This window comes from Bipolaris maydis (genome assembly GCF_028858645.1).
Source record: "Bipolaris maydis strain C4 unplaced genomic scaffold PSV08scaffold_2, whole genome shotgun sequence".
NCBI classification, from domain to species: domain Eukaryota; kingdom Fungi; phylum Ascomycota; class Dothideomycetes; order Pleosporales; family Pleosporaceae; genus Bipolaris; species Bipolaris maydis.
The window spans coordinates 3,153,268-3,174,675 of NW_027093858.1; the positions used below are offsets into that span (position 1 = coordinate 3,153,268).

At 50.5% G+C, this 21,408-nt stretch overlaps 8 protein-coding genes across 8 annotated transcripts; 4 read left to right on the plus strand and 4 right to left on the minus strand.

The window, feature by feature from the left end:
* Positions 1–328: 328 nt before the first annotated feature.
* PSV08DRAFT_26902 (uncharacterized protein) lies at positions 329–1,835 on the minus strand. Its single transcript, XM_066092512.1, has 5 exons — positions 1,696–1,835; positions 1,291–1,513; positions 935–1,209; positions 833–859; positions 329–761 (listed from the first exon to the last, which is right to left on the minus strand). Exons 1-5 carry the CDS (start codon positions 1,764–1,766, stop codon positions 470–472), a joined length of 888 nt encoding a protein of 295 aa, XP_065949858.1. The 5' UTR covers positions 1,767–1,835; the 3' UTR covers positions 329–469.
* Positions 1,836–3,187: 1,352 nt separating this feature from the next.
* Positions 3,188–5,617, minus strand: PSV08DRAFT_407606 (Not1 N-terminal domain, CCR4-Not complex component-domain-containing protein). Its single transcript, XM_014224751.2, has 3 exons — positions 5,205–5,617; positions 3,575–5,154; positions 3,188–3,465 (listed from the first exon to the last, which is right to left on the minus strand). The coding sequence occupies exons 1-3, from the start codon at positions 5,457–5,459 to the stop codon at positions 3,405–3,407; spliced, it is 1,896 nt and encodes a 631-aa protein (XP_014080226.1). The 5' UTR covers positions 5,460–5,617; the 3' UTR covers positions 3,188–3,404.
* Positions 5,618–5,925: 308 nt separating this feature from the next.
* PSV08DRAFT_368571 (D-Tyr tRNAtyr deacylase-like domain-containing protein) lies at positions 5,926–6,733 on the plus strand (the record flags this gene model as incomplete). Its single annotated transcript, XM_014224752.1, has 5 exons — positions 5,926–5,932; positions 5,988–6,175; positions 6,225–6,267; positions 6,317–6,510; positions 6,614–6,733. The coding sequence occupies 5 exons, from the start codon at positions 5,926–5,928 to the stop codon at positions 6,731–6,733; spliced, it is 552 nt and encodes a 183-aa protein (XP_014080227.1).
* Positions 6,734–8,865: 2,132 nt separating this feature from the next.
* Positions 8,866–13,657, plus strand: PSV08DRAFT_399323 (P-loop containing nucleoside triphosphate hydrolase protein; the record flags this gene model as incomplete). Its single annotated transcript, XM_014224755.2, has 4 exons — positions 8,866–8,997; positions 9,289–9,678; positions 9,815–13,096; positions 13,153–13,657. The coding sequence occupies 4 exons, from the start codon at positions 8,866–8,868 to the stop codon at positions 13,453–13,455; spliced, it is 4,107 nt and encodes a 1,368-aa protein (XP_014080230.2). The 3' UTR covers positions 13,456–13,657.
* A 509-nt stretch (positions 13,658–14,166) lies between these two features.
* Positions 14,167–15,201, plus strand: PSV08DRAFT_359461 (uncharacterized protein; the record flags this gene model as incomplete). The annotated part of the gene is made up of 1 exon (XM_014224756.1): positions 14,167–15,201. The coding sequence occupies one exon, from the start codon at positions 14,167–14,169 to the stop codon at positions 15,067–15,069; it is 903 nt and encodes a 300-aa protein (XP_014080231.1). The 3' UTR covers positions 15,070–15,201.
* A 193-nt stretch (positions 15,202–15,394) lies between these two features.
* PSV08DRAFT_359462 (Calycin-like protein) lies at positions 15,395–16,335 on the minus strand (the record flags this gene model as incomplete). Its single annotated transcript, XM_014224757.2, has 3 exons — positions 15,395–15,691; positions 15,765–15,948; positions 16,084–16,335. The coding sequence occupies 3 exons, from the start codon at positions 16,333–16,335 to the stop codon at positions 15,522–15,524; spliced, it is 606 nt and encodes a 201-aa protein (XP_014080232.1). The 3' UTR covers positions 15,395–15,521.
* Positions 16,336–17,351: 1,016 nt separating this feature from the next.
* On the minus strand, positions 17,352–18,347 carry PSV08DRAFT_270537 (uncharacterized protein). Its single transcript, XM_014224758.2, has 2 exons — positions 17,844–18,347; positions 17,352–17,765 (listed from the first exon to the last, which is right to left on the minus strand). Exons 1-2 carry the CDS (start codon positions 18,211–18,213, stop codon positions 17,542–17,544), a joined length of 594 nt encoding a protein of 197 aa, XP_014080233.2. The 5' UTR covers positions 18,214–18,347; the 3' UTR covers positions 17,352–17,541.
* Positions 18,348–19,825: 1,478 nt separating this feature from the next.
* PSV08DRAFT_270549 (uncharacterized protein) lies at positions 19,826–21,074 on the plus strand. Its single transcript, XM_014224759.2, has 2 exons — positions 19,826–20,466; positions 20,622–21,074. Exons 1-2 carry the CDS (start codon positions 19,879–19,881, stop codon positions 20,808–20,810), a joined length of 777 nt encoding a protein of 258 aa, XP_014080234.1. The 5' UTR covers positions 19,826–19,878; the 3' UTR covers positions 20,811–21,074.
* Positions 21,075–21,408: the final 334 nt, after the last annotated feature.

The following is a 21,408-nucleotide window of genomic DNA, read 5'->3' on the forward strand; positions in this document are numbered from 1 at the left end:
AAATCGAATGTACGGCAACGAGAAAAAAAGGTCGAACAACCTCTCCCAAGCGAACCAACAAAAGCAAACAGCTCACCACCTATGCAACCATGCATCCAGAATCGGCCTCGGGGCAAATAACTCTCCGGAAAAGCGCATCTGCTGAGCCGCAGCCGCATCCTCCCACCCTGTCCTTCAAATCCTGTTAATCCAGTAAAACGTCCCAATATGCATCGTACTCGGTGCCTTTTCTTTTCGCATGCCGCGGAAGCAACCCTCCTTTGCCGCAATATCCACCCTCCCTCCTGTTAACACCACAACCGATAACGCGGACCCCTGCTCCTTTTCTCCCGTTCTCGCCACCCGAAAATAATCGCTCCAATACATATTAGGCAGTAATTACGATCGTGATTGTTCTCGATGATGATAGTGATGGATACCCACGCAATATGCACCTTACGTCTGGATTTTGTTCTTTTCTTCTCTCTCTTTAACTCTGTGCACCGCCGCCTACGCCAGCGCCCTCAGGCCACCCAAACGGAAACGCCGAGCGCTCTCCCGGCTTCCGTCTTGGGATATCAATGTGGTGGAAGTTGCGGAGGTGCTCGACTAGGTGGTCTCTGCGCGTGAAGCCTTTTTCGCCTACGCGGTTGCAGCGCGCGACGTGGCAAGGGTACTCGGGGGTGCCTACGCCATGGACGGTGGACTGGTGGCGTTGGAGGTCGGCCAGGCGCGTGAATTGTGCTGAGGAGGTGCAGGAGGGGATGTCACAGGTCCATGTTCTGTTGGAAGGAGAGTTAATGTTAGAAACAGGAAAAGGACTGGAGGGAAGAAAGAAAAGGGAGTAGCGTACTTTGAGCGTGCGTTACTGCTTTTGCTTCTGTCCGTAGTTGACTTGTTAGACTCCTTTTTATTCTCTTGTGATTGATTGTGTTATTCTCGTTAATATACATACCTTTTATGACTTTGACTTGTTGATAAATTCATATCTGTACTTTGCATTTGCCATTCTGTGCTTTCGTATCCTGTCACGGGTTCTTGGTATGGTGTGGGTGTCACGCCCACTGGCTGCTCAACATAATAATCTTGAATCATCTGCCATGGCTGTGGTGGATAACATTGGTATTGCGCATAGTACGCATTGATTTGCTGTTGCGTGTATTGAGGTACTCCTGGTTGGTACGGTAGCTGTTGTTGATACGAGTAGCTACCTTGGTCTGAAGACGAGTACTGTGAATTTCTCTCAGTAAGCGAAGCAAGAAAACGTGGGGAACTTGTTAGGAAATTGATAATGTGGGGGGAGCGACTTACGCTGTATCCGGACATGGCGGGCGAAGGCGGTTGTTCCTGCTTTGGGCGCACTGACTCAGTCTTCTTGGGACGAGAGCTAGTATTAATAGAGACAGTTCCAAGGGCAGACGGGCGGTAGGCGGGTGCCGCGGGCGATGTGATAAGGCGCAGTTCGTGTGCTTGGTGCGTGTTCCTTATCGGGACTGGATGCTTGCGAGGTACGAGGTACGGTTGTGCGGGAGAGCTATAATAAAAAAAAGTTAGATGATTCAATGATGCCGTTATTCCTGTTCCTTGTCTGTTCGAGAGGCGAATTCTTGGTAGTTTATATGGGGTAGCGCTAAGAGGATGTCTTTTTTGACAGCTACCTAATCACTGCCACAATCGAGCTGACGTCCTGCGGCCGTAAAGTACGCATCCACTTACATATACTTCGGAGGAAACGGACTCTCCAAAAGCCCGAAAGCATCGCCATGCGAACCGTGATGTGCCAACATCGTTGATGACGAGAATAAAAAGTAGGGGCCAGCGAGGTTCAGATCAAGATTTGGACCCAGATCCAGGATTCAGTTGGTATTGACAGGGCTCGAGGGAGGCGATGTCGTCCCTTTAGTAAGACTGCCGCTGTGCTTGGATAAAGCTACGCCAAAAACCAAGACTTTGAGTATAGAAGCCTGAAATTGCTGAGGTGGGACTTATGGTTAGCGCGGGCGAGGCGGAGAACCCAAGCCCGCGGTAGCAACTACGTATCCTGGTATAGGGCTGACGATGTCTGATGTCTGTGCAAAAAAGGTGGTGAAACTCAAGGACGAAATGGTGGGTCGTTACTGTGGCACATGTGAGTCAAAGGAGCCAATTTTGCTTTCTATGGTAGGAATAGTGAGGCGGTGAAATAATTTGCTAAAAGGAGCGCAGCCAGTGTAGTTGGTGGAGAAAGAAAGCCGTTGACTAGATCTGCCGTCAACCCTTCTTCCCGCCGCATGCCCTGTAGGGATTGATCTAACCTTGGCCTCATGGCATCTCACTTGCCTGTTAGCATAGCTTGGCTACAGCAAGAGCTAGACCAGTCCAATGGATACTCTTCTTGTATTCTCGTACCTGTTTCCACTATGAGCCATAGGCCGGAGTCACCGATGGACAGGATGAGAGCAGACCGACAGACTACCGTGTGACTTGGAGTGCATGCATACATGTTATTTGCCTATTCTGGCTCTGGGGTGTATGGCCTTACCCTTGTTGAGCTGCAGGACCTGGTTTGCGGCCTGAAGATCGGCATCATGACTGATGTGCACAAGTCAGTATTCTTGGACACAATTGCACAATCAAGGCAGATGCCAAAGTTGCGTCTCGACTATGACTAGTCCGTCAAAAAATGTCGGTCGAAATGCTCATATCGTAACTAGGCGACCAACGCCATCCATATTTGGATACCTAACGCATTGTCAGAAGCACTTGTGTGGACCGCCCGCTGTAGACGGTTTAGCTCCCATAAAACACTCAATTCACACCTGTTCCTCTCAGCCTGCACTGTTGTCTGTGTTTGGCAGCCCACAACTCGTCAACTCTGTGCTGAGACCGCAAAAAGTTGTATGTGAATGATCCATGCTGCAACCGCTCGGTTGAGCGGTATGCACGAGCTAGTGCTGTCGGGCGTAATGGGGCCAAATCGAAGCTCGGAACGTTGCAGAAGGCTTCTCTCGCTAACACAGCCAGTGGAGATGGGCCCAGCTATTGCCGCAGCCCTGCACCTCTCACGCGATTGGGGGCCGAAGTTCTTTGAAACCGCGGCCTTGGCTACATATGTAATGTCAGATTACGCCCGGCCCTAACACTGCTTCGCCCCTACACCACTCAGTTCGAGCGGTGCAAGGGATGCCAGTGATAGAAACATTTCAATCAGTGCCATTCAATCCATGCATAGGTGTCTCATCGTAAATTACTCTGCCCAAAGACGGTCTGTGTGCTTGCTGTAAGGTTTAATTCAGTGCGAAGCCGTCCGGCAGAGCGCTTTGGGTTCCGAAGAGCACGAGACATTTGCCCGCGAAGGAACCCACTCCAGGACTACCTAAAACTTAATACAGAATGCAACTACCATACTGAGCAAAGGATTCGACAAGAAGAATGTGATCGATTGCTTATAGCTCGTCTTCCAAAAACTTGTACGCAAATCGGAAGTCTGCCTTTCTACGGTTCATCCTAAATTCAAAGTTAGCACTGCATCACTTGGAGAGTCTGCCTCTGAGACACAGAATTCGGTATGGGAGCTTTGCAGACAACAAACCGAGCAACGAAACCAAGTGCTTACCATGTGCTTTCATAATCGAAGAATCGGTATGTTCCCTGCTCATAGTCTTCAGTAATTGCTTTTGGTTCTTCGTGGCGTTGGAACCATGTCTGGTACTGCTTATGGAATCTCCAACTCTGTGACTTTAATGCTTTGGCGGCTAGGTATTGTTGATATGTACCCTGGCGGTAATAGAAGGCGTAGAAAAGAGCGTCCGTCTCGATGCGGGAATATAGACGAGGGTCGTCGAAAATGGGCAAGGGCTCTTGCGGGTAATGAGCGGGGGTAAATGGATAAGGATTTTGGGGACGGTAGTGACGCGGCGCCTCAGTATCTGCAGACTCGGGCGCAGTAGCCATCGATGCCATTAGCATACGCTCATCTGGAGGTTTTGATGCTGAGGCAGAAATATCATTCTTGGTTGCCTCGAACGAATCAAGCAGATCCTGCAGACTGGAGGGGAGATGGTAGACCGACTCTTCATCTTCATCTTCTGCGTGCGATTCTCCGTTGGTAAGTGGCGGCGTAGTAGCTTGGGATTCTTCTTCTTCCGCAGGCTCGGGGACAGGCGTTCTTCTGTTTGCCTTGGAGACGTCATCAGACACTGCAGCTTGCGTAGGTGGGTCCTTCTCCACAGGAGCGGTCGCAAGTACGCTGGCAGCAGGAGCAGGTGAAGCCTGTGCAGATTCGGCCTGCTGTGCACGTGAGGCTGGTTGCGAATGTGTTATAGCGGGTGAGCTTGTTGCACTTGCACGTGCACCGCCAGCAGCGAGACTTGGTTGAGCTGCAGCAGCTCCTGGTGGTGGTGGCAGCGGAGCAATGCCAACTCCGTTCCTGTCACTCGCAGCCGCAGCCGCAGCAGCCGATGCATACTTTAATGGCTCTCCTGGCGTTCGTGTTGGTATCGGTGCAGGTTTCATAGCGTTTGCCGTATGATTTGCAGCATTGGGCGAGGGTGTATGTAATGTGGCTAGCGCTGGTAACGGCGACTTCATCTGTGTCGACGACCGTCTTGCTCCTTGTTGCACTGCTTCAGTCACCTTTGGTTTCGGTGCCGGTGGGCGTACTTCTGTATCGGGTGTATCGTCGGCTATTGATTGCGATTCGTGTGACGAGACATGGTCCAGATTCTCGCCCAGACCGTAGATAGCCTCCTCCTCTTGTAGGTTGAAGTCGTCGTATAATGTATCGTCGTCCATGAATTCGGGGTCCTGATTGCTCTCGACGTAGTACTTGATGCTGTCCTCAATTTCCTTGACCTGTTCCGTCTCAACACTGCCATTCTCCAGCGCTCGTTGGAGCAGCTCCAGTTTGGATTGGTGCCATTTATTCCGCTCAACCGACTCTTCCAGCTCCGACACGCGCTCTACCTTTGAATTGTCGCCCTTCTTCGACTTTTTGACATTGGCGTTCAGCGTCTCGATTTCGGCTTCAATCGTCTCTATTTGCCGCTCGAGCTCCTCATTCATATGTTGTAGGAATTCGACCACTTCCATCTTTTCTCTGTCCTTGGGGTCAATCTTGGAGGCTAATTGGAGGCCCTCCTTGGAATATGCTTTTGTCTTCATCTCCTTTTCCACGGCCTTGAAGCGCTCCATTTGCTATCACATGTCAGCTACGGCATCGACCCACGATACGGCAGTCACCCTACTGTCTCGATGAGTTTCCTGTGATCGAGTAGCGGCTTCTTGTCCTTGATCTCAGACATGGCGGCCCATGTCTTGATCTGGTCCCGCGATCGCTGCAGCTTCTTAATTTCCTTCTTCAGCTGGTCTTCGAGCTTCTCCTTCTGCGACGGATTGCCCGTCTGCATAATCTTCTCATATATGCTCTCGAAAGTCGCGACGCCTTCGGCGACCTTCTTGAAGCATTTGTCGATCTCCTGCTGGAGTTTCCGTGCAGCCATGTTCTATGTACAGCCTCGCCGTCAGGGCGGGGGCGGGGGTTGAGGTGGTAGTGGTGAGGGTCGCTTGGGGGAGGCAGCGAGAGACAGGCCGTCGGTGTGTGCGAGGACGGACGGATAGGCAAAGAGTGTCGCGCGAGTGTTTGCCGTGGGCTGGATGCGGAGAGGTTGAAGGCATGGCATGGGTAACGCGAATCCCTAGGGCTGGCCTAGCGTCCCGGTGTGCCAAGATTGCGGCCGCTAGCCTCAGCACCCCCACATGCCTCGCCGTTTCACGTTCGCGTTGCACCCTCTTCAGCCTCGTCTCACTTTTGTCGGATACGCAAATTCCCATGCGTGACGTAGTCGCCATCAGTTGCTTTGTTACTCATCGAGCCTAGAACGGCCTGAGCAACTCCAGTGACTGGCTGATTGTGCGTGTGTGGATAGCTAGCACTGCGGTGCTGCTCTAGCTACCTACCCCGCCATCATGAGGAGTACAGGCCCGGTCCATATGCAATCAATGCCTCAGCGACACTAACAATGTCCTAGCCGTGCTGCAGAGAGTCAAGTCGGCATCCGTCACTGTAGATGGCCAGCTCATTTCGTCGATTGGCAAGGGCCTGCTAGTCCTTGCCGCCATCTCCAAAGACGATACTGAGAAGGATGTCGAGGCCATGGCTGCCAAGATACTCAAAGCCAGACTCTGGGATGACGAGACCAAGGATCCTCCGGGCCGCGTATGATGCATCCAAGCCCATCTCTATTCATGGTTCTAACCCTTCCAAGTGGAAATCCAACGTTTCTGATATACAGGGCGAGGTTCTGTGTGGTATGCAGCCACCATGCAGCCTGCGAGACGGGCTACTGACGTGTTACAGTCTCGCAATTTACCCTGTTGGCATCGATGAAAAAAGGAAATAAACCAGACTTTCACCAGTCCGCAAACGGTGACAAGGCCCGCACTCTGTATCAGGCTTTCTTCAGCAAAGTCAAAGCATTATATGAGCCCGAAAAGGTCAAGGATGGCTTATTCGCTGCTATGATGGATGTTGCTCTAGTCAATGATGGACCGGTAGGTTTAGACTATGCCTGCCTGGATGGCGAGGTACAGTCCCAGCATTACATTCCCTGGGTGTACCCTACTCACTACCTCAAACACTAACCATCTACTCTAGGTTACTATCCAGATAGACACCAATCCACCAAAGATAGAAGACCCAAGTGCATCTGGGTCCAGCTCTAATAACCCAAAAATGAACAAGTCGCAAACTGTCGACGTCAATGATCGCAAGTAGCACGCACACTCTGCACACTAAGCCCGTACTGACTTTACACTCCCTTAGTTGTCGATAACATGGCCAAGATCACGCAAGAGTTCAAGATACCCGTGGAACGCATAGACTAGAAGCCAATAGACCCAGTATGCCCCGCTGCCACTTTTGCACCGACAACAGCCCTTCGAGGGTATCCGAACCCCAATATCTTTATATTGCTGTGGAACAATCTTTGGTAATGTTGAATTCATGAATTGATTGCCGGTCTCAGGCCACTTCTTAGAATGGTCATTCACCAAATCAGGCATTTCTATCTAACGATCTCTAAAAATAATAGACATAAGACTGAGCGACATCAATGCATATCACTATCTAGCATAATGATTTCACACTTACGTAGCACACATGTGTTGTAAGCTATAGCCTCTATCTGAGAAACACTCTTACATCAGATATCGCAGTGAGACAACTTGAGTGAATGTTCGCATTTGCCAAAATCTGTGACCCGGAGATCGGACGAAATCTCACGGTCCACATTTGGCATCTTCCGCGAGTAACGACACACCGATGTTTTGCGTATACTATACCTTTGCTGACTGTATGCATGGTTATATGACAGGCTGATATCCCTTTTGGTTTTCGCTTGCTGTACCATACAGGGACACCATTTCCCGCGCCAATCAACATGAGAGTTGGGGAGGGGGGGGGTGTTAGGTGTAAAGCCATATGGTCGCTGCCTAAACAATAGCCTACCAACTGCGGAGAGCAGTTCTTCGCATGCGTCCAAAGTATGCTGTCTACACCAGTCGCCACTGCTAATTCATTATGTTGGAAAGTGGAATTCGTATTCAGAATGCTGAGATGCGATTGGCGGAGCGAAGTGGCGATCCCTCGATTAAGTTGTTCCCTGAGCTGCGTCTTGCTTAGCTGAGAAACGGACCGACGTTGACGACTTCCAACACACGTACGCGGGGAATTTATCCTGCACTAGCCCGAGACTCGACAGATTCTGCGCTGTCGGTGTTTGAACGCGCCATGGTCTTGATTTCCTTTCTATGGAATGCTCTCAGGTATCGATAGCTTATCGCTGTGGGATGTCCTGCATATCTGGGGTCAATATCGATGTCTTGATGCAACACCAGCCAAATTACTTTCCTTCTCTCAAACCAACTATCTCTCTTCATACCGATGCAGGTTGGAAGCTTTCATTCCATCTTCTCAGGTGTCGTATCCGTACAACTATTACAAACGATATTCCCTTGACGACGCGTACTTGACCACTGCATTCCAACGCATAAACCGTAGCGTAGCACAGCATGCGATGTTTCTAAAAACGGTGTGCCCGAAAGTCATGAACGCTGTTTCACGAGACAGGATTGCGACACGTGGCCAATCGCAAGATTGAAAGAAAGAAGGAGAAGAACTGTAAAATCATTGAGGTCCCGCAATCCTATCGCTCTTTCTCCCCTATTGGGTGCTTCGAAGCGAGATGGGTCCGACAAAGATTAAGGGCTTGTTGGATTATTTGGTTTTGCATTTGCGGTTTTGGGCTGGTTTGGGTTAGTGGATATTGGTTCATAGCGTTGTTGTCGGGCGTATCCCGATTGGGATAGAAAACAGAGGGGTTGTCTAGTTGGGCCTCTACTTTATAGTGATACCATTCATGTTCACATCGCATTCATGTGACGGTCGTGTAATCGGCTGGCTCTATGCACTGCATGTTAGGTGTTAGATAGAAAACGCTAGATATAGTGCAGTCACTTGGCAAAGTGGAGTTTGGGGTTCTAGCTGGAAGTCTGGAGTTACTACAACGTGGAAAACTGGCCTTTTATTTCCTAAGAGGTAGACAGCAGGAGATGAATTCATACCCGGCAGGGGCTGATACTTTATACTCGCGCTGACGATACAGAGCAGTGTTTTGCAGCTTCAAAGTGTACATTTCACCGCACGCGATGGCGCTTTGAGGATGGGTTTAATACACAGTCCAGAACGGGTAAATAAGGCGGAGCTAAACCGAACAGGCCCTAACACGCGACTTATTAGTGATAGCGTGCTGTGCACAACTTACGGGCGTAAAGAGGAGGGCAAAGCGAGTCCCAGTGCACGCCCCTTCCTTCTGTCGGGCGACACCAATCCCCGAGGACCGGCCATCGATGCCACCCGAGGACGACTGGCGACTTGTCAAACAGTCTGCGCGCAAGTTCTACTCGTCCGAACATGACCATGATTGGCTTCAGGCAGACAAATACTTCCCGACGCCAGGCAACAGCGATAACCTGGCCGGCGTATGTAAGGTGCCCGCCTGCTCATGGCCGGCTGTCATCTCCATCCTTCAATGCAACCTCCCAAGCGGCTGTTCATAGCACTTCGCTTAGATTTTGCCGTATGATCTTGTACCCACAAAAATCAAGCCGGTGCGCGTCATTAACATTTTAGGGCCTACGGCCGTGTTACCGAGCGGCTTGAGCTGTGCACTACATCGCATTGGGTCTAGTCGAGTCCAGATCAAAGAGTGCAGTGATCTAGTCTTACTCGTCCAGGCCCCGTGGGTGGCGCAGAACGAATCTCAATAATAGGTTGCCAGCTGGGGTCCCTTCCTTTGTCCTACATCTCTGGGCCTCTCTCGAGATACTATTATCGCTGCCCGGCAAGCACCAGCGACAACAGTACAAGATCACCACCACCACCCGAGCATGGACCACGACGACTCGGCCAAGGCCACCGGCGAGGCCGTCTCCAAGGCCATTGACGAGAAGCATGAGGTGCAGTCGGAAAAGGACTCCACGTCGCCCACGACTACCCTTAGCGATAAAGAGAAGGAAATCATCGACCTACAGTTAACAGCACCTACTCTCACAGTTGGCTACTTTTCCTTGTTTCGATATGCCACCGCCAAAGACAAGGCCGTTATGGTTGTAGCGTTGATCGCTAGTATTGCCGCCGGTGCAGTAATGCCACTGATGACTGTAAGTAATACGCCAAACCATCGCCACTTCGACATGCCAGATCTTGGTTTTCAGGCCGTGTCAGAGCTATGGGTTTTGCCAGTTACATGAGTTGGCTGTCATTGCACTGTAAGAAGACAAAGCTGACTTGACCCAGCTTGTTTATGGCAATTTCGCGGGAAGCTTTACTAGCTTCTCAGTCGATGCTGTTGCAGCCGCCAGATTTCAGCATGAAATTGAAAAATTCACATTGTACTTTGTTTATCTTGGTATCGGGGCGTTCGTCACCTCATACATCAGTATCATTGGATTTTCGTATACCGGAGAGCGCATTACACGAACGATTCGAGAGCTCTACTTGCGCGCCATCTTCAGGCAAAACATTGCTTTCTTCGACTTCCTGGGCTCCGGCGAAGTCACCACACGTATCAGTTCCGACATGAACCTTGTCCAGGATGGTATCGGCCAAAAGATTGGCTTGTTCGTTACTGGAGTCTCCATGTTTGTGTCAGCTGTTATCATCGGTTTCATCAGATCCTGGAAACTCTCTTTGATCATGCTATCTGCCACAATTGCGTTGGTATTGATGATGGGCGTCAATGGTACCCTCATGAAGAAGGCACAAACTCTATCCATTGACGAATACGCTACAGCTGCTTCTTTGGCCGAGGAGGTGCTGTCCTCAGCCCGCAATGTCGCCGCATATGGAACACAGAAGCGCCTTGAGGAAAAGTACAAGGCTTTTGTAGACCGCGCAACTAGGTTCGACTACAAGGCAAAGTTCTGGCTGTCGATGATGATTGCTGGAATGATGGGTGTGCTCAATCTTCAGTATGCCTTGGCGTTTTGGCAAGGCAAGCGATTTCTAGACGACGGAGAACTCAGTGTCTCGAAAATTCTTACCGTTGTCATGGCGCTTATGATTGCGGGCTTCTCTATTGGGCAGAACCTGCCTCATATTCAAGCGTTTGGTGGAGCTACCGCGGCTGCTACCAAGGTCTTCAACACAATTGAAAGAGACTCTCCCATCGATCCAGAAACCGACAAAGGCATCATACCCGATGACTTTATTGGGAACCTTGAGTTCAGGAATCTCAAGCACATTTATCCCTCTCGTCCAGATACTACGGTGCTCTCAGGTTTCAATCTGTCTGTACCCTCTGGCAAGATGGTTGCGCTTGTGGGTGCGTCAGGATCTGGAAAATCTACAATTGTTGGACTTTTGGAACGCTTCTATCTCCCAATGGAGGGACAGATCTTCTTGGATGGAAGGGATATCGCCACTTTGAACCTGCGTTGGTTGCGCCAGCATATCGCCATTGTCAGCCAGGAGCCTGTACTATTCAGCACAACCATCTACGAGAGTATTTTGCACGGATTGGTGAACACAGAGTATGCAAATGTATCGGACGAGAAGAAGATGGAACTTATCGAGAACGCTGCCAAGATTGCCAATGCCCACGACTTCATCATGGACCTCCCGGACAAATACCAAACTAAAGTCGGAGAGCGTGGTGGACTGCTTTCAGGTGGACAAAAGCAGCGAATTGCCATCGCTCGTGCCATTGTATCGGATCCCAAGATTCTTCTTCTGGACGAAGCTACCGCTGCACTTGATACCAGGTCTGAGAGTCTAGTCCAGGACGCCCTCGACAGAGCATCGCAAGGACGAACAACAATCGTCATCGCCCACCGACTGTCTACTATTAAGAAGGCCGACAACATTGTGGTCATGGCATTGGGAAAAATTGTCGAGCAAGGCACTCATCAAGAACTCATCGACCTCAACTCTGTATATGCAAGTCTTGTGCAGGCTCAAGAGCTCACTTCCAAGAAAACCACAGACAATAGAATGTCACGCCTAGAAGACCCCGAGAAAGCAACAGGAGGCGAAGCAGATGATCAGAAACTTGCTTTGTTGCGAACAGCGACATCGGCTCCTTCTGAATTCTTGGCAAAGAAAGACGACAACAACCGAAACTACGGCGCCTGGGAGCTGATCAAGTTTAGCTGGGAAATGAACAAGGGCGAACACAAGGCAATGACTCTCGGGCTGATTTTTAGCTTCCTCGCTGGTTGCAACCCCGCCTTTCAAGCCATCTTTCTTGGTAACTCGATCAACTCGCTCTTGTCGCCCGGAACATCGCTTGGCGGACATGGCGTCAACTTCTGGTGCGGCATGTTTCTCATGCTCGGACTTGTCATCGGCTTCTTTTACTACGTCCAAGGTCAGACACTATCCAGGGGGTCTGCTAAACTCGTCGGCAATGTGCGAATCCGCGCCTTTAGGGCCATGCTACGCCAAGATATGGAGTTTTTTGACGGCGAAACGGTCACTTCCGGAGCTCTTAGCAACTTCCTGTCATCAGAGGCAAATCGCCTTGCAGGTCTCAGTGGATCTACGCTTGGTACGATTATCAGCGCTGCCGCTTCTATCTTCGTCGCCTTTATTGCCGGATGCTCTTTCGGATGGAAGCTAGCTCTCGTGTGCTCTTCAACCATCCCTCTTGTTATTGGATGCGGTTACTTCCGTTTCTACGCACTCACTCGCATGGAGAAACGAACCCAGGAGACATCCGATGCTGCAAGTTTTGCCTGCGAGGCTGCCTCGTCTATCCGCACTGTTGCGACGCTTTCGCTCGAGAAACATCTCTTGGCCGAGTACCAGGCTAAACTAGTGGATCAGGGCAAAGGCTACTTCAAGTTTACAAACGTTTCAGCCGTGCTCTATGCTACGTCCCAAGGATTAAACATGTTGGTTTTCGCTCTAGTCTTCTGGTACGGAGGTCAATTGCTGTTCCGTCGGGAGTACACGGTCTTGCAGTTCTTCATTGTCTATTCCGCGATCATAAACGGAGCTCAAGCTGCTGGATCTATCTTCTCTTTTGCTCCAGACATGGGTGAGGCCAAGGATGCTGCCAAGTTGCTCAAGTCGTTCCTAAACCGCATTCCTAAGATCGATCACTGGTCCCAAGATGGCAAGAAGATTGATCGCCTGGTAGGAAAGGTTGAACTTCAAGATGTACGCTTCACATACCCAGGGCGACCAGACCACCGTGTATTGCGCGGCGTCAATCTCACTGCCGAGCCTGGTCAATTCATTGCACTTGTTGGTGCCTCTGGTAGTGGAAAGTCGACCGTCATGCAGCTACTGGAGAGATTCTATGACCCGACCAGCGGTGCTGTACTTGTTGATGAGGTGCCACTGACCGACTACAACCTCCAAGACTACCGTTCACAACTAGCCATTGTGAGCCAAGAAACCACGCTCTACACCGGCACAATCCGCGAAAATATTCTGGCAGACAAGGAGGATTTGGGTGATGACATCGTCATCCAAGCATGCAAGGATGCAAACATCTATGATTTCATTACATCGTTACCAGATGGCTTCAACACGCTCGTGGGCGCAAAGGGTGCTCTTCTCTCAGGTGGCCAGGTAAGTTCTTTTCTTTCTTTCCATCTTCTCGCACAACAGCTACTGACTCTCTCCAGCGCCAACGTATGGCAATCGCCCGTGCCCTCCTTCGCGACCCCAAAGTCCTCCTTCTTGACGAAGCTACTTCTGCTCTCGACTCCACATCCGAGCGGGTTGTACAAGACGCCCTTGACTCCGCCTCGAAGGGCCGTACTACAATCGCCATCGCACATCGATTGAGCACAATTCAACACGCGGATGTTATCTACGTGTTTGACCATGGCAAGATTGTTGAGAAGGGTCGACACGACGAGCTGGTAGCCAAGAAGGGCGTGTACTACGAGCTAGCAAAACTACAAGCCATTGGAGCGCCACAGTAGTAGTAGGTATATACGGTTTTTTGACGCATAGAGCCATGTTGGACATATATATTGTAATATCTTTCTTTTTCAGCTGGGTATTTGGGCTGGTAACCATATCTGAGACATACACATAGACGGCCTTCTAACGGCCTTTCGTAAGTAAAAGTAGACGTTGAATTGCACCACTCCGTATTTTGGAATCGCAACTAGACCGTCCCAAGGCTATGCCTCTTTTTGCACTGTGATGATGTCTTCACTTTGCGAACCACGTTACGGGAACATGGTTTCACGTGAGCACGCGTCGATCGGCCATTTGATAAGACGCGCATAGATCCACGAGAGGTACCACTCCAACTACTATGCAAACAAAAAAAATGCAATATAGAGTGTCAAAGCAGCAGATATGGCCGCATTAAAGTCTGTTCTCTCTATCGAATCCGCCAAGCACAGCTATCACCGCGGCCAAGCTCCACACTTTCAGGCGTCCATCGTCCCATCGGCGCAACAACCACCACCGTTCGCGCCTCGCCATGACGCCACGAACACAACAGGCACTCTTCTGCGAAGAAACCAAGAAGAGGGGAGCCGTAGCCGTGTCTTCAAAAGCACTCTTACCCTTCTGAAACGCCCCTTTGGAAAAAAACTCAACACACGACTTGGTCAGCGGAGCAAAAGAAGAAAAAGAAAAAAGGAAAAAAACTCCATTGCAATCAATTCAAACACGAGACAATGCCCAAATCAAACGGCTGCCGCACCCTCCTCCTCCTCACACCGCCGGTCCTCCTCCTCTTCCCCACCGCAGCCCTAATCTCCATCCTTGAGCGCATCTCCAAAAACACCTTGTACTCGAACCTGCAGCGCAGCTTTCGGACGGGGGCCTTCCAACTGGTGCTGGCACGGCCAGGCGGGGGCCCAGACATCGGGCTGACGCTCGACTTCAACCACGCACCCATGCTCGTCATCCTCGGCATCTGCGTGATGGCGTACGCGGTGACTGTGCTGAGCGCGGCGGGGATATGGCAGTTGAAGAAGGTCGAGGGCACGGCGCGACATGAGCGGGTGTGGGTATGGGTTGTGCTGGTTGCGAATGTGGTCATGATAGCTGTGAGCTTGGGAGGCTTTGGGTACGCAACCAGCGTGCAGGCGCGCGATGGGACGTGGAAGAATTACGAGGATGCCGGTCGGCCTGATCAGGAACTTACGCGGGAGACGTGGGCGTGTCAGATTCACAGTTTGTTTCCTGGCGAGGGGTGGGCAGCGACGGCGTGTGGGACGAGTCGGGCTATGCGGTATTTGCTGTTGCCCATGGCGGTGGCGGCCATGGCGGTGCTGGCCAGTCTGTGGGTGCTGGTTAGGACGAGGGGAGGGCTCAAGTGGGCGTTTGGCGGCCAGGGAAGGTATGCTGGGTTTCGCGGGGTGTATGAGTTGCAGCCGCAGGAACAGAATATGGGGTACTCGGGGCCGCCGCTGCCGGTGCAGCAGTGGTCGCGACAGCCAGGCCAGCAATGGGCGCCGCAGATGTACCAGCCGTATGGCCAACAGCCTGGTCAGCAGTGGGCACCGCAGCCGCAGCCCGTGGCTCAGGTGCCAAAGTCGCATGCTAATGTTGACCAGCGCCCCGTCTACCAGTGATGTGTATCTTGTTCCATGTTTCAAGGCATATATATCCCACCTTTGCATATACTTTTACCTGTGTTGACCGCTTTCGCGGCATTAGTTATACTTATCTCTTGTAATGATTCACGCGCCTTTGTTTCTCATACAGCCATTGTTTCCCTTTTCTTTTCCACTATCAATTTACAGCGAGAAGGGAGAAGAAGAAAAAAAAAAGCTCATCTCATACCCAGTGACGAGTATGTCGATTATGGAGCTTCAATGTTTGTCTCTGAATATCAAAAGTAGTTACTAGCTCTGAAGTTACGACATCAAGACAAAAAAACAAGCACTGTACAAGCAATCAACGTTACCATGATAATTCGTAAATTTATACTCTGCCTCCCCAACAAAACAATTAACCACTTAACTAAACCCAACCATACCTTTTCTCACCTAAAATCCTCCACTCAAACCCCCGGCCCCTCCCCTTAGCACCCTGTCTGATCAAACCTCACAACCTCGGTCGCATTCGACCCCAACGCCACCGCCCTCTGGACCCACGCCTGGATACTCTCCTCTGCCGGCTCCCTCACTCGACTAAGAACATAGAGCGTATTCCACTCCTGGGTCTGCACAATAGCCCAATCGACGGCGTAATCTATTTACATCAGCTTTTCGTTCCCCCTCCATTCATACTATACCATCAAGAAAAGACACTAGAGAAGCCGTACCTTGGACAATGTAATTCGGTCCAGGACACGCACTCGCCTGTCCCACGGGCAGGGTCCCCGGAAACGTGACGGTAAACACTCCAGCGAGTCCGTACGCAGGGGCTGCAGGGGTAGCGGTGCCTTGGATGCTGAAGGTCGAGGGGCCTGCAGATGCGGAGTTGACGACGCGGACGGTGCCGTTTGGCTAAGTATGTCTCAATGTCAGTCTCATCGATAGTACTAGTACGTATGTACATGTATACATTGGTATTCCAACTTTTCTGGAGAGGGGGGGAGGGGGGGAAAGGTTTTGGTAAAGGGGAAAGAAAAGAGGACGCACGTTTAGCGAGTAATTCGCGGTTACGCAGCGGGCGCCGGCGGTAGGGCCAAAGGGTGTGCCGGCGACTTGGTACCAGGTGCCGAGGTAGCTGTTGAGGTTGAAGGTTGCGTCTGGGACGGGGTAGAAGCAGGTTCCGTCGTATTGGGCTGCGACAACTGAGGGTGTGGTGGTTGAGTTTGTTGGGGGGTTACGGGGGAGGAGGCTGCAGGAGGCTGTAGAGGCGAGGGCGAGGATGGTGGGTTGGATGCGCATTTTTGTTTGATAGTACGTATGTATGTAGTAAAGGGTTTCTTGGGGGAGATGATGGGAATTAGTGAGGAGGGCTTGAGAGTGCAAAGCAGGTTAGAGTGAGTGGCAGGGTACTGTGGAATTGCTGTTGTGGATTATTTTATATCTATCCAATTTGCTATGCGGTTGACTTGGTGCAGTTTTAGTGACTGTGGTAGTGAATACTAGGCAAGCCACATCTTCTTTCCATACGTACGTAGGGTTCCAGAAAGGAATGGGAACATGCACATCTCCCGCACGCGAAATGCGGGTGCACAAGAGACACATTAGATGTAGCCAAGCATGTACGCCCGGGCTGTGCTATAGGCTCGGATGAGCCGGTACCTGGGCTACTACTAAAAGGTAACGGATATGTGTAACCGAGGCATGTGAATCGAGTGTTTATGATGCGAGGCTGGGGTAACTAGGCGATGACGAAGGTTGGGTGGTGACGTCATGCCGGCTTGGCAATGGAGCACAGGTGAAGTGCATGCCGTCTGCCGTATTTGACCGTATTGCAATTGTGGTTTCTACTAGAAGGAGAAATACCTCAGTAGTCGGGTATGTGCCGTGCTGCCGTGTAGTCATAAATCAGACCACGTCAGGTGCACTTGATCAAGGCTTGACCACTTGTATAGTAAGACTTCGAAACTAAGAAGCTGCATTGGGTAGCCAGATGGTAACCGGTTAGCTTCTTGCATTCTTCTCACAACAGCAAGCATTCCGCGATCAGCAACAAAATCATCACAGTCTACAAAACCACATGAACATTGAAGAATACCGATGTCGCTCAAGGAACAACGCGTATACACCTACTGAAACATACATGGGTTTCATGCTCACCTATCTATTCCTTTCTTTTTCTTCTTTTGCAACTAGAAACAAAAAAAGGGGGGGAGCAAGGGGCTCAAGTCGATGATGCATGTTATCAGACATTCCAAATTGCAACACTCTAACTTACAGTTCATGTATAGGAACTTTTTGATCAAAAAAACTGGAGAGAAGGACATAGGTTATATATTAATAAGTATTACTTGCCCATGCGACCCGTCCCTTTTCCAACACTTTACCCCAATCTCCCACAAAGCCCCCAAGATAGATAATACAAAAGAAGAATGGCAAAAAAAAAGAACCTCCTCGTGGTAGTATGTACAGCTACTACGACCATTTATCCCAAGTAACATTCCAACCCTAACCATCAATCGTATCCATCGAAACAACAAACTTCGTCCCAGCCAACGAACTCTCCTCCCCAACAACGAGCTCCCCCAACAACGAACCCTCGCTATCACGACAACCCTCAGGACTCATCTCCTCTAGAAGCTGATGAAAATACCCATAGCAATCCTGCACCTTCCAAAAGACAAGCGGATCTGTAGAGCCATCTCCCTCTCCCAAAGGAGGCCTTACTTCAACTACGGTAGTAACATCCGTTAGCGAATGACTTCAGATTTTCCAAGTCGAACTCGAAAAGGGGGGGAGGAGAAACTTACATATGACCTGCGAAGACTGGGACTGCTCATCGGTGTAGCTACTCGCATCGACGTTTGGCGGTATGTAGGTCTTTGGGCCATCGATCTGGTAGTCGACAGTTGCGGTGCAAAAGTTGCCGTTGGGGAGGCGGTCGCGGAATGCGCACTCGGGCATCATAGCTACACAGGCATTGTGGATTACAGTTTCGACGGGATCGCTGCGCGCGAAGCTAACGTAAAAGTTGGGTTCGTCTGTGTTTGCGCAACTTGCTGTGGTGCTGGGTGCTGGTGTCCAAGTATCGCTCATGCCTGCCTTGGTCATCGGGGTTGTGGCGAGGGGTGAAGCGAGGGCGCTGGCGGCCAGGGCGCTGATGAGCAGGGTGAAGTGCATAGTGGCTTATAGGTAAGGAGTGTTAAAGTTCTGGATCAGACCGGAGAGAAGAGAGAAAAAAGGTAAAGGTAATACTGGGACTTCTTAAAAAGGAAATCCTATTTGAGTAATCTTAAACTTCAGAGGGAGGAGGGTGGGGAGAAGCAAGCGGGAGCGACAGACGTTGGATAATAGATGGGGGTACTACTAGATATTTAGCAGGGAAAAGATAGGTTTACAAGCTAACTGGCGAAGAGTAACCCGTGAAATTACAGCAGGGGCAACGTCTCGGCACAACCTATGGGGATGTGCGTACATCAGGTTCAAGATGTGGGGGTGAAGAGACGAGCCGTGCGCCTGTAAGAATGACGGGTGGTGCACATGTTTCTTTGTTTCGAAGGGGGGCTTTCTGCGGAAAAAACAGTCTCTCGTGGGACGGCATAAGCTTGGAGTGACGTGCGACGGGTGTGTGTTGAAACCATGGGCGGAATCTTGTACATGACAGCGTGCCCTTCAATTCACACCTAATTAACCATGTGAGTAGATGGAAATGGGAATGGACAGCGTATGGGGCAAAAGGTCCCTGCACCAAACGATCGACGGATGTGCCGAGCATTTCGAGTAAGTAGTGTACTGAACACCAGCCGACAATGTCTGTGTATATGCCCATACAATGACCATATTCGATCTCTTGGAACGAGTCTGCCGTCTCGTTTCTTCTGTACAGGACGACCACAGGCTCGTGCACACAGTTGTCAGATGCATTGTTCTTCGCTGATGTGTCTTGGCCAGCAGGCACAGCCAAACATTGGGCAGTGTGGCCTGTTTAGGTCACATCGATGAAACAATGAGGACGGAAAGGAGGGTGTCATCCGCCAAGACACTAAGCTTTCCTTCCCAATTTCACGTGTCCGCGATTGGCTGCAGCTGCACCGCACCATATCCCGTGGCGCAGGAACTTTAAAAGATCAATCGAAACAAGAAGCTATCTGTATGCGGCTATTTATATTGTAGGATCTGCAAACGCTTATAAAGTTGGTTCCTTGGGACTGGAAACTGACGAACAGCAACGGGCCTTCACTACTACTGCCCACATGACCACTCTTTAGTTTGTGTGTATTTTCGTGATTCTATATCAAAGGCTGCGTTGTATGTGTAGAACGAGTCAGCAAGTATGAACTCGACTAGGTAACCAAAACTATATGCGCATACCTGCTCGCTCAGCTTGTCTCATAGGGAAACGGCAGTATGCCCAAGCAAGCCAGGTATAGCCACACTAGATGATATAACCGTAGCCACTCGCAACTCTCGAATAGCTGTACCCTTTCTAAGCATTAAGGCTAGCTGTTCTCATGCAAGGCGTCAGCCCAGCAATCAGCGCTAAGTATCCTAAGAAGGGGTCTTTCTCGATAAGGCGGGCAGTTCTTAGCCACAAGTAGTATACCGCTTACGTACTACCAGATTGCAACTTTTCTCCACTTGGAAACAAGAAGATGCGTTTGGTCAGCCTGTAGAGCTGCGAATACATGCTCGGGGGCGCCGACAGGCAGGCAAGCCGTCTTATCAGTAGATAGATACAAAGAGAAAAAAAAGAGGTATATAGTAGTTAGTAGTCAGTATTCAAATAGAACATATTCTCTTTCTCAGCAAAATACAGCCACCGCCCTAGAACTTGAAGATACAACAATGACGACGACCAAGCCCACAACCCCGTGGGCCGACACACCCTTCGCCCTGCTCAAAATCCCCGGCACCCCAGGCGCGCCCACATGCTCAAACGCCGGCGTGCTGGAGGTATGCATAGAAATGGCAAACGTCCACAACCTGCTGCTCCGTGGATTGAACTCCATCTACAACCAAGCTCCCTTTGTCCGCCTCCCCGCCGACATATCGGACCTCATGCTGTACACGACCGCATGGGCCGATACCATCCACCATCACCACTCAGCCGAGGAAACGCTCTTCTTCCCGCGGATCGAGGCGCTGGCCAAGGCAGCGGGCCAGCCGTGCGATATGGCGGGGAACGTGGCGCAGCACCAGGGCTTTGAGGGTGGCATGGCGGAGATGGTGCGGTGGGCTAAGAGGGTGGCGGGTGGAGAGGTCGAGTATGATGCCGAGGTGCTCAAGGGCCTGATTGATGGGTTTGCGCCGTTGCTGACGCAGCATTTGCACGATGAGATTGATACGTTGGTGGGGTTGGAGAAGTGCGATGGGGAGGGGGTTAAGAAGGCGATGAAGGAGACGGCTGATGAGGGGGGGAGGACGGCGGATCCGGTGTGTATTTGCATCCTTTCTTCTTCTTCTTCTTCTTCTTCTTCTTCTTCTTCTTCTTCTTCTTCTTCTTCTTCTTCTTCTTCTTCTTCTTCTTCTTCTTCTTCTTCTTCTTACTATTCATGGGTTCGCTGCTGATTCTTTGCGTGTGTTGTTAGAACCTCGTCATACCGTTGGTCATGGGTTGTCTGGATAAGAATTATCCGGGCAGTGCTGACTTCCCTCCTCTACCGTTCTTCGTGCCTTGGCTGAATGCATACTGGTTTTCGAGGAAGCATGATGGATGTTGGAGGTTCAATCCGAGTGATCACTGGGGAAGGCCACGGCCGTTGCATTTTTTGCAGTGATGGAAGATGGGTGTTTGAGATGGTTGCATGGGTAATGGATATACATATTACGTCTATATGGGCTTACAGTAGATTTTTGTTGAACCGAGCTATTGACTGCTGCTTTGACACCTATGTTACTGGAGATAAAGCTGGCTTTGACCTTGTGAACATTTGCTTCCAGCATAATTGTATGGTCTCAAGGCAGGTGGGGGCAAGTCGGTGGCATGTCGATCAAATTTATATCTGAGCCCTATGAAATGATGGATCAGCTGGTTCTCGGATAATTCCTGGAAATATACAGTAGTGATTTTGATATCGAGGCATGTCGAAGGAATCTTGGCGCTTCAGGATGTTGGTACAAAGTACTTTGGGGAGTTGCTTGAATGTAATGAGTTTCGCTAAAGAGTAGCTTCTGGAATTGGAATATTCGTTAGAAGAATGAAAAGCGAGCGAGTGTGAGTTTTGGTCAGTCTTGGAAACATTCAAAGCGAGGCTTGGTAGTAGCGTGGAGTAGTACGTAGGGCGAATTGCGGGGTTGATACTCTTATATGCTTTTCTAGTCGATAACAAGAGCATATCGGCTGATTTCTGCAAACTCCAAAGGTTCCCTGATTTG